Consider the following 16,982-nt stretch of genomic DNA (forward strand, 5'->3'; position numbering starts at 1 on the left):
AATAAAGATTTTTTCACAATAAATGCAGATAATTTGACCTATAAGAGTGTATAAGGAGTCTTGCATTTCTTTAAGAAAAAAAGATTTTAGCTTCCATGATTGTCAAGAAAATCTCCCACAAATTAATCCCAAGAGCGGATGAACATAAGATGCTACTACTAAATGTACAAGCAGAGAGCTCTAGTGACCTGATAATGTTTGGATTATGCAATATTAAACAGTATGAATCTTACATTTCTAATATAATATCTAAGAGAAAGTAGTGAAATTATGGGAATTTATTTACAGTTCTGTAAATTTTTCTTGGAAAAGTGGATATTAAAAAGCATCAGATTACAGATAAGGGTAGCCTCAAAGTAATACTTATATAAAAAAAAAAAAATCTCTATTTTAACTGACTTCAAAGCCCAGTCCCAGTCTACATTTTTGAAGCCCCACTGAAGTATGACACATACAATGATTTACACAAAATTATTTCAGCCACACTAAGCACATACCGTGCATTTAATTCTGCTGAGTAAGGATCAGAGCTCCAAGGTTCTTACAGGACTGTGTCTGTCTAGGTATAGGTAGTTTTATTGCTCTTATTTTCTCATTCAGCACTCTGATATACCAAAATACTTTAAGGTCATCAAAATAAAATAAACACTGACTTTTTGTCAATTGTTAAATCCTAAAAGGAAAGCTATGGGTGAAAATTAACAAAAACCCCAGACAGACCAGTGTCCATATTGATCCTATAAAAACCTTCCAACTTCTATGAAGTTTGAACAATACTACTACCCCTCATTAAAAAAAAAAATAAACCAGCAACACAATACTGACTTCCCTAGGTATGCTGCATCAGCTGGGGATTTAGACTGGGAAACATAGTGTAAATATAGTTATGCTACCAAATTTGTGCATTTGTCTGTATAGTTTGACTGAAGTTTGGGAGATTTTTATTGCATCAGACTGAAGTATGTTTTGTCAGTGTTGCTGAATCAAAACTGAGATTGATTTGCTAGTATAGTGTACCTATATTCACAGAGTAAAGAGCTAGAAGCATTTTAGTGATGTTATGAGCACTGTCTTATTTTGAATGAGTTTGAAATTCTGAAAGATAAAAAGAAAAATACATATATAAATAAAAACAAGAAATGCATTAAAAATAAAAAGTAATACATTGGGTAAAAGTGAATAAATATTAATGTAGTTTAAAATGACCAGTTTTTCCTAAGTTAGAGAAACAAAGGGACCAATTTTGGTCTTTACTCAGCAGCATACATGCTATGTAATAATCACAAGCATTTGTGTTCTGCTGAACAAAATAAATAACATCCATAAGGCTAAAAAGAACACATGTATCCCCAAAGCAGCATGGACTTCAATTCCCAGCTATATACAAAACAGCACAGAATGTTTTCTCCTAAGTGAATGTTTCCATTTTTCAGGAAGATTCAATGGAATCATTACAATCTGAATTAAAAGTAGCCTAATAAGCACCAAATGTGAAAATAAGTATAAAAAAAAATAAATGTATATGCATAAATTAGTAGTAATAAGTTCTGGATTTCAAAACATTTACAGAAATATCTTGGTTTTTTCAACATAGGATAAAAGATGTAGAATAGCCTCATGTTTCATATTTTTCTTTTATTCCCCAAAATTACCTTTTCCTCCAATTTGAGCACTGATGGAAATATTTCCAACAGCTTTCATATTTTCATATAAAGGTTAAAGCTATGTGTCATAGTAAATTATGTAGATACTAAATTGTTTAGCTGAAATAATTAACTTCCTGACATTAAATATTTAGTACCATATCAGAGACGTACATCAGCATATTGTATGATAAAGTGTCTCCGTTGTCCATCTGAAAACACAGAAAGGACATATTCACCAGGTTTCCCATGGCTCTCTCGCACCAAGAAGTCTCCTTGCTGTTTTAACAGCTCCTGGGCTTCTATTCTTGGAATTGCACCATGATACCAGTCTTGCTCTGCCAATGGTTTCTCAGTGGTTGATATTACATCAAAGAACTTGGAAAAAATATCAAAGAAAAATGTTACTATAACAGTACATTTTTAGAGTTTAGTTTTCCATGAAAAGCATGATAAACAACAATAATTTCTATTTCTGTATCTAAAATGTGTATTTCTATTAACAAACAAAATTAAGGCTATTTATTTACACTAAAGGCATATTGATCACCTTTTTTTTATTACTTAAAAAAATACTGACCAAGCTATCACCCTTTCTCACACATTCTGACATGCTATTAACAACAGTTCAAAATTAAGCATGTCTTTATCCAGAGACAAATTTCTGCGACATAAGAACATAAGAAAGTAAGACATTAAGTTTTCAAAAGTATTTGTATTGGCTAAATTATTTTCATAGAACTTAAAAATCCCATTCCAAATCAATTAATAATTCTAAGAGCCATTTTCTTCCTAGCATTTACACTGTAACAGAGAATAGGAACTTGGGCATATTGTGCTTATGATCTGACATACAGTTTCTGAAGGCACAAAGATTCTAAGATACTATTTTCATTTGTTATAAATGGAAGGTAATGAGTTTTAACCTATAACTTCACATATTAATTTTAAACAAGCTTACATTGTTTAAGAAAACATTTAGAAAAGCATTTTTTCAATGACTACTTCAGATTTATTTGTTATAGCTAGACTGAGAAGCCCTTACTTAGGCTGTACATTATTAAAAATCATTAATGCCAGAGCTCATACAAATTCTCACTGCCAGAGTGATAAATCTCTGAATAAAATAATGGACTCCATTTGCATCATGAGTTGAACACATATCTGACCATGTCCCAGAAAAGCCTGTTGAACTGCATTTTAGATAACAGAATGAAAACTGAATCCTCAATAAAGCCCTATCAAACAGATACAAATGAAACCTACAATTCTGAATGAACCTCAGCTACTGATCTACCCAGATGAAACAAGGTTTTTCTTCTTCATATCATCAAGGATGATATGATATTTCTGCCATACAGGATTGGGAAAGAGAACAGAAACATCCCAGTGATGCACGCAAGAGAAAAAATTTGACACAATGTAACTCTGGGCAGACTAGAGACCACCTGCACATTTAAGGTCTCCCTGAGGAATCGTTCAGGTTAAGATGACTTATGTAACAAAAAATAACACTAGGAAGAACTTCAAACTCTCAGAGAAGAAACATGTAGACCCCAGAAAGAAAGCCTATACAGGACTTCAGAAGGTTGTGATAAGTGGCACAAAGTGCAGTTGGAGGCAAGTCACTAGTGGTGTACCTCAGGGATCGATACTGAGTCCAACTGTTTAACCTCTTCATTAGTGACCTGTATGCTGGGACAGAGTGCACCCTCAGCAAGTTTCTAAACAATGCAAAGCTGGGAGGAGTGGCTGATACACCAGATGGTTGTGCTGCCATCCAGAGGGACCTCAACAGGCTGGAGAAATGGACAAAGAAGAACCTCATGCAGTTCAACAAGGGGAAGTGCAAAGTCCTGCATCTGGGGAGGAATAACCCCAGGCACCAGTACAGGCTGGGGACTGACTGGCTGGAAAGCAGCTCTGCAGAGAAGGACCTTAACCCCAAGGAGAAGGTCCTGGTGGACACCAAGCTGACCATGAGCCAGTAATGCACCCTTGCAGCAAAGAAGGCCAACAGCCCCCTGGCCTGGATTAGGAAGAGCGTTACCAGCAGGTGGAGGGAGGTGATCCTTCCTGTCTACCCAGCACTGTTGAGGCCACACCTGGAGTCCTGTGTCCAGTTCTGGGCTCCCAAGTATAAGAGACATGGACATACTGGAGAGAGTCTGGCAAAGGGCCACAAAGATGATTAAAGATTGGAGCATCTTTCATATGGGAAGTGGCTGAGAGCTGCAACAGTTTAACTTAGAGAAGAGAAGGCTCAGGGGGGGACCTTATCACTGTGTATAAATACCTGATGGGAGGGAATGAAGAGCTCTTCTCAGTAGTGCCCACTGACAGGACAAGAGGTAATGAGCACAAATTAAAATACATGAAATTCCATCTGAACACAAGAAAACACTTTACTGTGAGGGTGATCAAATACTGGAACAGGTTGCCAGAGAGGTTGTAGAAGCTCCATCTATGAAGGTATTTAAAACCCGACTGGATGTGGTCCTAAGCAACCTGCTCTAGATGACCCTTACTGAGCAGGGGGGGTTGGACTAGATGATCCCAAGAGGTCCCTTCCAACCTCAACAATTCTGCAATTCTGTATAAAAAAATGCCTTTAAGTCTGGGGGTTCTTAGCTTGCTTTCTAAGTTATATCTCAAATGGGCTAATTTTGACCATGATCCTGATGGAAAACTGGAAAATATATTTAAGAGTCTGACAGAGACTCATAGTCTCAGACATCAACATTGGGATCTAGAGCCCTGGGTGTCTATTGTATCAGGGATATTTTTAGACATGAGATCTGAGACCAACACTATAACCAATAGACCCATCGCTAGAAAGAGTGAGTATGCTCTATTACAGATTCGGAGAGAAGTGGGACTGTGTAAGAAATAATAACAGCTTGAACAAAAAGTACCCAGTCAGAGTTTTTTAGGATAGAAAAGGGATGTACTCCAGTGTAATGCATTTATTAGCATAATGAAGTACTAAAATATCAGAATATTGTTCAGCCAAGAAGGCAGTCCTATTTTTCAATTTCATCAACAGTTAAATACTTCTCAGACTGGAGCTGTCTACCATTGTTAAAGTTAAATGACACAAAGCTATTCTCTTTCAGATATTCCTAAAACAAAAATAATCTTTCAAAATGTTATAAAAGATGTGACCGGTACCTCCTGCTCTTGACCCCTGGTAATAGTGTCGTCATCATTCTGCCAAGGATCCCAAACAGAACCTGTCCATCCCCTTAGTGTCAGGTGACAAGAGGTTATTTATTTTGTTAAGGGATATTAGGAGTAGTCACCTCCTCCAGCATCCCCATCCCAGGACTTCCTCCTGCCCGGCCACTGGAGCCCAGTCCAGTGAGCCCAGGGACACGGGATCTCTGCCCAGGCTGAGGGACACAGCTACTACTTTCCCATTTGCAGATTCAACCAATAGCAAAGCTGAGCACGTATACCAGACACACACACACACACACACACACAGAGGACACTGACACGGCCAGTTACACAGACTGCCACAGACAAGGTGCTGCCTTCAACAGCACCTACATATAGGACTCATAAAACATAACTATAGGCAGCCAAGTTCCCTTCCTCCTCTTTGGCTGGTAGAGATAGGTCACTAGTGAAGGCACACACATGTCATTCTCTAGATTCACAAGCCCACACATATTCATGGATCCCCTGAGTATCAGCACGGCCCCTAAGTCTGTCCAATACCACTGCCTGGATCTCAGGCCCTCTTAACCACTCCACAGGTCTCCTACTTACCAGCTAGTCCAGCTCGATGCTTGTTAGCAGACACGTGCTCACACACTCGTCCCACAGGCACTCTACACTCGCAAGTCCCCCTGGGTATACCAGCAGGGACCCTTGCCTGCCTGATACCCCTGCCCAGACCCAGGGCCTCCTACTTGCCGGCTAGTCCAGCTTGAAGTTTGCTAGCAAATTCCACACGCACACTTCCCTAGACACTAGGTTTGGAGAAGATACAGACAATTGGACATCCCCTCCTCCCAGCAGCCAACACCAAGCATGTGGGTTGTGACCCACTGTCCTGCTCCAGTTGCTGACACAGAGCCCCTCACTTGCCTCACTCATGACAGTCCCTTCCAGTAGCTGGTTTTTGGGACACACACTATTCCCACCCCAGTGGCTGGAGGCAAGAGACCCCCACTCAGTCCAGTAGCTGACACTACAGGCCAGAGGCACCTACACCCTTGGTCTGACACTAGTAGCTGACACCAAATCCACCCACACTGGTCCCATCAGTAGCTGGCATTCCAGGCACAAAGTCGGTAGGACCCTACCTAGGTCGAGAGCTATGGCCCCTACAACTACTGATGCTAGCACCCTCACTTGCTCCAGTAGCTGACATCACAGGCCAGGGGAGCCTACCCCCCTCCCCGCCCCTGACTCCAGCAGCTGGAACCAAATCCACTCATATAGCACACAGGTCACACCAGTAGCTGGTGCTTAGTCCTTGCAGCACACACACACGAGACAGAGTGAGATTACACAGAGAGACAGTTAAGAAAATATTTAATAAGAAGATGTAAGAAGATAGGATAGACTGCGGTCAGGCGCAGGGCTCAGCCAGACAAGCATACTGACTGGCCCCGTTCTACCTGCGACCAGCTCCTTTGATAGTCTTTTCTGTCTACCCTCTTCTTTGTTCATCCCTGCTCCCCCTTCTCCTGCACACTGTCTCATCAATTGGCATAGCTCCACCTACCTCTCTCAAACATCCTGGACCCTCAGGTTTGCATCCTTATCAGTTGCAAAGTCCCTGTTTGCCTGCAGTTTCTTGATAGCCCCTCAATTAGTGTGACTGACCAGGTTTGTTTCTGATTATTGTCTTTGTTAAGGCTAATTGGTAAGGTTTTCTGTCTCTGTGTATTTGTCTCCCTCCCTTTCCTTACCCTATCAGCTGAAGAAATAATCACTCTCACACTCCACATATCCTAACCAATTAGTGTGACTGGCCAGGTTTGTTCTCATCACAACCTCCCTTATCATTCATCCCTCAGGTTTGTCTCTGTCTGTTTTTGTTTATGACTCCTTTGATCAGATACCCTGTCCTGATTTCAGCTGGGACAGAGTTAATTTTCTTCCTAGTAGCTGGCATAGTGCTGTGTTTTGGATTTAGGATGAGAATAATGTTGCTAACACACTGATGTGTTAGTTGTTGCTGAGCAGTGCTCACACTGGTCAAGGACTTCTCAGCTTCCCAGGCTCTGCCCGGTGCACAAGAAGCTGGGAGGGGGCACAGCCAGGACAGCTGGCCCAGACTGGCCCAAGGGCTATGCCATACCATACGGTGTCATGCTCAGTATATAAACTGGGGGGAGTTGGCTGGGGGGGAGTGATCGCTGGATCGCTGCTCGGGGACGGGCTGGGCATCGTTCAGCGGGTGGTGAGCAATTGCATTATGCATCAATTTTTTTGTTGTTGATGATGATGATGATTATTTCCTCTTCCTCTGCTGTCCTATTAAACTGTCTTTATCTCAACCCACGGGTTTTACTATATTTTCCCGATTCTCTCCCCCATCCCACTGGGAGGGAGGTGAGCGAGCAGCTGTGTGGTGCTTAGTTGCTGACTGGGGTTAAACCACAACATTCCATTAAAGAAGCAGACACTCTCCTTCCAAATACCCTTACATATTTGACCATTTATTGTTCAAAGATGCTGCATTTGACTGACCTTTGCTACATGATCAAGAAATGTTATGGGGTTCAAAGTAATAAAATCTTTCCCACAGAAACACTTCTAAGGATAAAAAAGAGTTCAATGTCAACAAGCTTGTTCATCGACTTCACAAAAGAAGTTTAAAAAAACTCACGTCTGACAATTGTGACAGCTCCTATAAAATGGATATTATGCAGTATGATCACGGAACTCATTTTATAGCTTACAAAAGAGGCAACCACCAGATAAGAACACCTGCTTATGTTCAAACTGGGTCAAGTCTCAGTCACTTATGAGATTATCATGTTCACATCCCAGAAAAAAAAATCTTTATTACACAGAAAAAACAGGGAACATTTTAGACATTGCTAATTATGGTATTATTTATAACACTAACACTGACACGCCTGAGGGATGGGATGCCATCCAGAGGGACCTGGACAAGCTGGAAAAGTGGGCCTGTGTGAACCTCCTGAGGTTCAACAAGGCCAAGAGCAAGGTCCTGCACCTGGGTCGGGGCAATCCCCAGTATCAGTACAGGCTGGGGGATGAAGGGATTGAGAGCAGCCCTGAGGAGAAAGACTTGGGGGTACTGATAGACGAAAAGCTGGCCATGAGCCGGCAATGTGCTCTCGCAGCCCAGAAAGCCAACCGTATCCTGGGCTGCATCAAAAGAAGCGTGGCCAGCAGGGCGAGGGAGGTGATTCTGCCCCTCTACTCTGCTCTGGTGAGACCCCACCTGGAGCACTGCGTCCAGCTCTGGGGTCCTCAGTACAGGAAGGACATGGACCTGTTGGAGCGGGTCCAGAGGGGGGCCACAAAAATGATCAGAGGGATGGAACACCTCTCTTATGAGGAAAGGCTGAAAGAGCTGCGGTTGTTCAGCCTGGAGAAGAGAAGGCTGCAGGGAGACCTTATTGCGGCATTTCAGTACTTAAAGGGGGCTTATAAGAAAGATGGGGACAGACTTTTTAGCAGGGCCTGTAGCGATAGGACAAGGGGTGATGGTTTTAAACTAAAAGAGGGTAGATTTAGACTAAACACAAGGAAGAAATTTTTCACGATGAGTGTGGTGAAACACTGGAATGGGTTGCCCAGAGAGGTGGTAGATGCCCCATCCTTGGAAACATTCAAGGCCAGGCTGGATGGGGCTCTGAGCAACCTGATCTGGTTGTAGATGTCCCTGCCCATGGCAGGGGGGATGGACTAGATGTCCCTTAAAGGTCCCTTCCATCCCAAAGCATTCTATGATTCTATGATTCTAACATCAACCTTCCCCCTTCTTTTAAATTTGTTTAAACATATATTTATTTCTTTAGAAGAAACCAATGAAAATTCCACAACGTATCCTATGCTTGTTGTCTCCTACCTAACATTACCTTTAATTTTGGTCATATACTATTGGTTAATCATAACTGAGGTAGAAATTGCTTTATTTTTTTCTGATGAAACAATAAGTAATTGGTCATGTTTTGTACGTTATTGAAATTGTATTATTTTTTATGAAAAAGTCTTCCTACTCCAACATATTTTCTGTATGATACAATATTCACCCTGACTGCTTATTAAAGAAAACACGGCTGAAAGCCCAGAAAGATCAGTACAAATGCAAGATGTATAATCATTTTAATACTGATTTCAATTCAATTTATCACTTAGCACTAACATTTCTACTGCATTTTATAGTTAGAATAAAATGGTGTAAATACAAGAAAGGTTAGTCTCTAAAGAAGATAGATAGAAGAAAGAATGTTATGGGCACAAAAGTAGTTTACAATTCCCACCTATTTTCTTAGCAAGTTTAAAGAATAGTAAGCTGCTTGAAATTACGAACTAGATATCTGAAAGAAAAAGTTTACATTCTAGGCCTCAGTGTTTTACAGTTTCACTGATAAAAAGATCTTTTGCCCATTTTTATGTACACACTCACAGGAGCATTTTCAAATAAGTAACTGAACAGCTTACATGGAGAAAATTTTTTCTAAGATTTTTGCTGTTATTTTTATCTTCCAGTCAAATAACAATTAACATAAAATCATACAAAAGGAGAACTCACACTGAAGAACTGCTACTTCCACCTCCAGTCCTTTTTTCCCTTTTCTTTTTTCTTTAAAAATGTCCATTTGTTCCCACACTTTACTCATGAGATAGTTCTCTTTCTGTGGGGAGGGAAATGCCCTCATATACTTCTTCATGCTCTTCATGTACCCATTAGTGTCTTTTTTGCTTATTATTAATCTCCTTTCCTCCCCCTACTGAACAATCCATTGAAACAGCAGTTACTCTCCAACAACAGTAAACGAAGCAGTCTCAAGCTGCTTTTTCAAAGCTGCTGATTTTTTGAGTGAAAAACTGAGCACAGTATTGTATTACTTCTAACTTTAAAAAGAGAGAATATTCTTGCACTCGCACTGTCAATGAAAAGACAATAAAAATGGAAATTATATGTTAATAACTAAAAGGTTACTTAATACTTTATTTTCAAATATATTCTGAGCTCAGACTTTATGTACTACTTTATTTTCCACCTTTAAACAAAGAAAACATTTTTTCAAGACATTTTTTCCATCCCCATGTAAAAGAGAGGCAGAGACATGGATTAGAAAGTAAAGCAACACATTTTAGTCGATATTTTGAGAGTATGGAGTATCTCTCAGCCCTGCCACTAGGCTCAGTGAAAACTGATTTATTCCTACATTTTATTGGTTTTGCATGGCAAGGTTTTGGTAGCAGGGGGTGCTACAGGGGTGGCTTCTATGAGAAGCTGCTAGAAGCTTCCCCGGTGTCCAATAGAGCCAATGCCAGCCGGCTCCAAGACGGACCCGCCGCTGGCCAAGGCTGAGCCAATCGGTGATGGTTGTAGCGCCTCTGTGATAACATATTTAAGAAGGGGGAAAAAAGTTCTGTGCAACGGCAATTGCAGCCGGAGAGAGGAGTGAGAATATGTGAGTAGAACAACTACGCAGACACCAAGGTCAGTGAAGAAGGAGGGGGAGGAGGTGCTCCAGGCACCGGAGCAGAGATTCCCCTGCAGCCTGTGGTAAAGACCGTGGTGAAGACCATGGTGAAGCAGGCTGTCCCTGTACAGCCTATGGAGGTTAATGATGGAGCAGATATCCACCTGCAGCCTGTGGAGCAGGTGGATACATCCTGAAGGAGGCTGTGACCCTGTGTAGAGCCTGTGGTGGAGCAGGCTCCTGGCAGGACCTGTGGACCCATGGAGAGAGGAGCCCACGCTGGAGCAGGTTTGCTGGCAGGACTTGTTATCCCACAGGGAACCCACACTGGAGCAGTCTGTTCCTGAAGGACTGCACCCCATGGAAAGGACCCACGCTGGAGCAGTTCGTGAAGAACTGCAGCCCGTGGGAAGGACTCACGCTGGAGCAGTTTGTGGAGAACTGTCTCCTGTGGGAGGGACCCCATGCTGCAGCAGGGGAAGACAGTGAGGAGGAAGGAGTGGCAGAGATAATGTCTGATGAACTGACTGCAACCCCCATTCCCCGTCCGCCTGCACTGCTCAGGGAGAGGAGGTAGAGAATTCGGGAGTGAAGTTGAGCCTTGGAAGAAGGAAGGAGTGGGGGGAAGGTGCTTTAAGTTTTGGTTTTATTTCTCATTACCCTACTCTAATTTGATTGGTAATAAATTGCCAAGCCACTCTCCATCATTTATCACCAGTCCGGGTCAACCAGGGAGGTCCCAGATGACTGAAAGTTAGCAAATGTGACGCCCCTCTACAAGAAGGGTCAGAAGGAGGATCCGGGGAACTACAGGCCTGTCAGTCTGATCTCAGTGCCGGGGAAGGTCATGGAGCAGATCATCTTGAGTCCCATCACGTGGCACATCTAGGACAACCAGGGGATCAGGTCCAGTCAGCATGGGTTTATGAAAGGGAGGTCCTGCTTCACTAACCTGGTCTCCTTCTGTGACAAGGTGACCCGCTTGGTGGATGAGGGGAAGGCTGTGGATGTTGTCTACCTGGACTTTAGTAAGGCCTTTGACACTGTCTCCCACAGCATTCTCCTGGAGAAGCTGGCTGCTCACGGCTTGGATAAGTGCACTCTGCGCTGGGTTAAAAACTGGCTGAATGGCCAAGCCCAGAGAGGGGTGGTGAATGGAGTCAAATCCAGTTGGCGGCCGGTCACGAGTGGTGTTCCCCAGGGCTCAGTACTGGGGCCGGTCCTGTTCAATATCTTCACTGATGATCTGGATGAGGGGATTGAGTGCACCCTCAGTAAGTTTGCAGGTGACACCAAGTTGGGTGGAAGGGTCGATCTGCTGGAGGGTAGGAAGGCCCTACAGAGGGACCTGGACAGGCTGGATCGTTGGGCCGAGGCCAACTGTATGAGGTTCAACAAGGCTCAGTGCCGGGTCCTGCACTTGGGTCACAACAACCCCATGCAACGCTACAGGCGTGGGGAGGAGTGGCTGGAGAGCTGCCTGGCGGGAAAGGACCTGGGGGTGTTGGTCGACAGCTGGCTGAACATGAGCCAGCAGTGTGCTCAGGCGGCCAAGAGGGCCAATGGCATCCTGGCTTGTATCAGGAATAGTGTGGCCAGCAGGACCAGGGAGGTGATAGTGCCTCCGTACTCGGCACTGGTGAGGCCGCACCTCGAGTACTGTGTTCACTTTTGGGCCCCTCACTACAAGAAGGACATCGAGGTGCTGGAGCGTGTCCAGAGGAGGGCAACGAAGTTGGTGAAGGGTCTAGAGAACAAGTCTTATGAGGAGCGGCTGAGGGAGCTGTAGTTGTTTAGCCTGGAGAAGAGGAGGCTGAGGGGAGACCTTATCGCTCTCTACAACTGCCTGAAAGGAGGTTGTAGTGAGGTGGGGGTCGGTCTCTTCTCCCTAGTAACAAGTGATAGGATGAGAGGAAACGGCCTCAAGCTGCGCCAGGGGAAGTTTAGGTTGGATATTAGGAAAAACTTCTTCACCGAAAGGGTAGTCAGGCACTGGAACAGGCTGCCCAAGGAAGTGGTTGAGTCTCCATCCCTGGAGGTATTTAAAAGAAGGGTAGACCTGGTGCTTGAGGACATGGTTTAGTGGTGGACTTGGCAGTGCTGGGTTAACGGTTGGACTCAATGATCTTAAGGGTCTTTTCCAACCTTAACGATTCTATGATTCTATGAAATTAAACTAATTTCCCCAAGTCGAGTCTGCTTTGCCTGTGATGGTAATTGGTGAGTGATCTCTCCCTGTCCTTATCTCGACCCACGAGCCTTTTGTTATATTTTCTCTCCCCTGTCCTGCTGAGGAGGTGAAGTGATAGAGCGGCTTGGTGGGCACCTGGTATCCAGCTAAGGTCAACGCATATACCATATGAAACCAAAATCAGCTTCACTGAAGAAATGAAAAGTCTTGAGTATTCCATCCAAAACCAACCCTGTAAAAGTAAAAATGCACAGACCCTAAAATTATAAGATAAAAGCAATCATATTGTAAAAAAACCCCCTCTTTTAGAAAGAACATCCCTCTGTACTAAAGGTCATCATTATTAAACATAAAAAAATAAAAATATTTAAAATAAAGGAAATTATGCATGCAGTTATCCCATAAACAGTAACAGATGTCTGTGACAGGCTGAAATTCCCCCATTGGCAAAAAAAAGACTAATTTATCTGAAGGGAAAAAGCTGGTATTCAAGCTGCAATTCATTCAGTCTCTTCATTCAATTCATGCATAGCACAGTATCAGAAGTACATGAAAGTTGTCCCTTTTTTTTGTTTTCTCTCCTCAGCTGATTAAACTTATATCTTTCGCTGGTACAGACAACTGACGTATTTTGTCTGATAAAAGCCACCTGAATCCCTAACCTCACTGTATTTTCTCCTGTATTACCTTTTACCTTCTTATTCTGAGAACCTGTAAATAGTTTAAGTACTAACACATAATTAACAATTAACCTCATCTTTGCTAAACTCCTGGTTGCTTGAGAAAGTACAGGGTTTCTCTGCTACTTTCTTTAGGTGACACTAAAAAATAAATTAGTTTTCTCTAAACATGAAATTAATTAAACTTCTCTCACCAATTAATTATGAGACAACATTTTTGGAATAATACTACATTTAAACCAAGATAAGGTTTCCCACTAAAATTTTCAATATATTTAAAATATATAATATGAAACCAGGTAGTTAACATTATGTTTTTATTTAGACTACATTCTATAAAAGAATCAGTACTGGTCCTTTTTCTACTCTTCTTCTAGATTCTATTTTGCATTGCTCTATTTAAAACAAACAAACAAATTGTTTTATGTATATTTTTTTAATAATACACCTTCCAGAATCAAGTTGTATACTTTGTTGATGGATATTAAGTTTGAAGTACCAGTTTATACATTTAGCAATCAGCAGAGTTATGTAATTGTCAACAGGAAAAAGCTGAGCAGCTAACCACATTAAGAGCTAAGTACTAATTTATGAAGCAAATTTTATCTGTATATGCATGGTTAGCTTTTATAATACACATGAAATCACTAAATCACAACACACAAAAACAAAACGAAAAACTGATTGGTTTATATACTCTGATGTTGAAGCTCATTTAAATAAAAGCTAATCTAGAGTACATTCGTTAATTAGATTTGTCTTTCTGCCTCAATTGACCCAATTCTGATCCCATTTCTCCCAAACATATTCCAAAGCTTCAGTAAGCCCACCTACCATATATTTATACCCAGATTTACACCAACTACAAATAGTGATATGAATTGGCATGAAAATCAGAACGAAGCACAGAAATTATTTATTTGAAGTGATACTTTAATGAAAACTGATGACAATTTTGACAGACTTCCTCTGGTTTCATCCTAAATTTTTTATCTTGATCCTCTTTAAAATTTGTTCTCTCTCCCATTTTTTGTCTGAAGTGGTTTTAGATAGATTTTTTTACATTAAAAAAAAAATCCTAACAAGTTGTTTAATGCATCAAAACAGAAAGTTAAAGGCTATGTCTCACCAACACAAAGAAGAGGTCATAGCAAGCTGTGCAACCTGCTCTAGGTTAACCTGCTTTAGCAGAGGGGTTGGACTAGATGATCTCCAGAGGTCCCTTCCAACCCCAGCCATTCTATGATTCAGTGATTTTCAGTGAGGATTGAAACAAGATGTATAATATCTAATTCCATAAATAGCACCAGTTCTTGATGCTTGTATTGGGTTTACATGACAAGGCTTTGGTAGCAGGGGGCTGCAGGGGTGACCTCTTTGAGAAGAGACCAGGGGCTACCCCTGTGATAGACAGAGCCAGTTTCAGCTGGCTCCAAAACAGACCCACCACTAGCCAAAGATGAGCCAGAGACACTGGTGGCGCCTCTGTGATAACATATTTAATAAAGGGTAAAAAACGCTGTGCAGTATCTATGAGAGAGAGGAGTGAGGAAAAATGTGAGAGAAACAACCCTGCAGACACCAAGGTCAGTGAAGAAGGGGAAAGAGATGCTTCAGGTGCTGAAGCAGAGATTCCCCTGCAGCCCATGGTGAAGACCATGGTGAAGCAGATTGTCACCCTGCAGCCCATGGAGGACCATGATGGAGCAGATATCCACGCTGCAACCCGTGGAGGACCCCATGCCACAGCAGGTCGATATGCCCTGAAGGAAACTGCAGCCTGTGGAGAGGAACAGGTTTTCTGGCAGGAGCTGTGGCCTGTGGGAGACCTACACTGGAGCAGTCTGACGTTCCTGAAGGACTGCACCCCATGGAAAGGACCCATACTGGGGCAGTTCTTGAAGAACTGCAGCCCATGGGAAGGACCCCACACTGGAGCAGGGGAAAAGTGTGAGGAGGAAGGTGTGGCAGAAATGAAGTGTTATGAACTGACTACAACCACCATTTCCCATCCCCTCTGTGCCGCTTGGGGTGGGAGAAGGTAGAAGAGTCAGGAATGAAGGAATGACATTGAGCCTGGGAAGAAGAGGGGAGTGGGGGAAGGTGTTTTTAGTTTTGTCTTTGTTTTTCACCATCCAACTCTATTTTTAATTGGTATTAAATTAAATTTATCTTCTCCAATTCGAGTCTGTTTTGTCCAACTGGTAAGCAATCTCCCTGTCTCTATCTCAATCCACGAGTTTTTTAATCTTATTTTCTCCCCCTGTTCTGTTGAGGAGGTGGGAGTGAGAGAATGCCTTAGTGGGCATCTGGCAGCCAGCCAACGTTAACCCACCACAAGTAGTAGTAGTAGTAATAATAATAATAATTCATATGATGGTGCCTCTATAATAAATATAGGAAATATAATTATTGCAGTGATGGGTAAAACATGCCTGATCATCTAACCTACTGCAGAATATCATAATATACACCATTACTAGTAAATCTACCACACAGGAAATGGTAATCTTGCAAGTACAGCACCAATCTGGGAGCGGCAAAGAATACAAATTCTTTTTTCTGAAGTACAATAAAGTTGTTCTGACATACTATTATGTCACAATATTATATCCACTGATCAGTCAGAACTGTGCTGTTTAAGTCATTTTAATATAATTTTTTCCTGTGTAAATAGAAATGTGTGATAATTCAGAAAAAAATCCTACTTAAGCTGTAAAAATAAGAGAATTCTACATTGTTGATACTACTTACTGATGATGAGCCCAACATGGATTTTGGAGATCTTATAATTCCAGCTATGGAGTGACGTATAGTGTCCAACTTTGAGACTTTGTCCTTCTTGTCCTAGGAGAAAAAGTAATATCTCCAGTAAAACCAAGCAAATCAATATGGATTTACCTCTGTGCATTAATAATTGAATTACTGGAGGACATGGAATGTAGTCTCATGGATTTGGTTTGAATAAAAGATAGGGACTGATCTGCTACTGATACAAACCAACAAGCTTGTGTCATCATCAGTGGGATTATGCTAATGCATACCAATTGAAGAGCTGAAAGATTCTGTGATTCCTTAAATATTTAGTGCAATTATTTTAAATATCACTACTGTTAACTATAAGAGATCTGAAATTCTTTTGTACCCTAAAGACAGAGGACCTAATTCTCAGCTGTCCTGAAATACCTATTTTTTAAAAAGGCTATTGGTTTGTCACCATATAATAAAACCCATACATACATACTTGCATTATTCTTACTTAATAAGTAAGATGACAGGGAGATCACTCAGCAATTACCATCAGGGGCAAAATAGACTCTACTTGGGGAAATTAATTTAATTTATTGCCTTGTCCCCACTCCTCCCTTCTTCCTGGGCTCAACTTCACTCCTAATTCTCTGCCTCCTCCCAAAGAGCGGCACAGGGGGAACAGGAAATGGGGGTTGTGATCAGTTCATCACACATTGTCTCTGCCGCTCCTTCCTCCTCAGGGGGAGGACTCCTCACACTCTTCCCCTGCTCCAGCGTGGGGTCCCACCCACAGCAGACAGACCTCCATGAACTTCTCCAATGTAGGTCCTTCCCATGGGCTGCAGTTCTTCACGAACTCCTCCAGCATGGGTCCTTTCCATGGGGTGCAGTCCTTCAGGAACAGACTGCTCCAGTGTGGGTCCCCCACGGGGCCAAAGGTCCTGCCAGGAGCCTGCTCCAGCACGGGCTCCCCACAGGGTCACAGCCTCCTTTGGGCATATCCACCTGCTCCAGCGTGGGGTCCTCCACAGGCTGCAGGTGGATATCTGCTCCACCATGGACCTCC

General features: G+C 42.3%; 1 protein-coding gene across 2 annotated transcripts in view; it reads right to left on the bottom strand.

Moving 5' to 3' along the window:
• The window catches only part of LOC309601615 (tyrosine-protein kinase Fer-like), a gene marked incomplete at its 5' end in the record, with an annotated part of 158,509 nt that overhangs the window by 92,987 nt on the left and 48,540 nt on the right, over positions 1-16,982 (bottom strand). Inside the window, 2 exons of one of the 2 annotated variants that reach the window (XM_082334752.1) lie at positions 1,818-2,021; positions 15,920-16,012. In XM_082334752.1, the coding sequence (XP_082190878.1) occupies positions 1,818-2,021; positions 15,920-16,012 (297 nt within the window). Of the gene's footprint in view, positions 1-1,817; positions 2,051-15,912; positions 16,013-16,982 lie in introns of both variants that reach the window. The other variant, XM_082334751.1, reaches the window with a different exon arrangement.

This window comes from Platalea leucorodia (assembly GCF_965183815.1).
Source record: "Platalea leucorodia genome assembly, chromosome: W".
In the NCBI taxonomy this organism is placed as follows: domain Eukaryota; kingdom Metazoa; phylum Chordata; class Aves; order Pelecaniformes; family Threskiornithidae; genus Platalea; species Platalea leucorodia.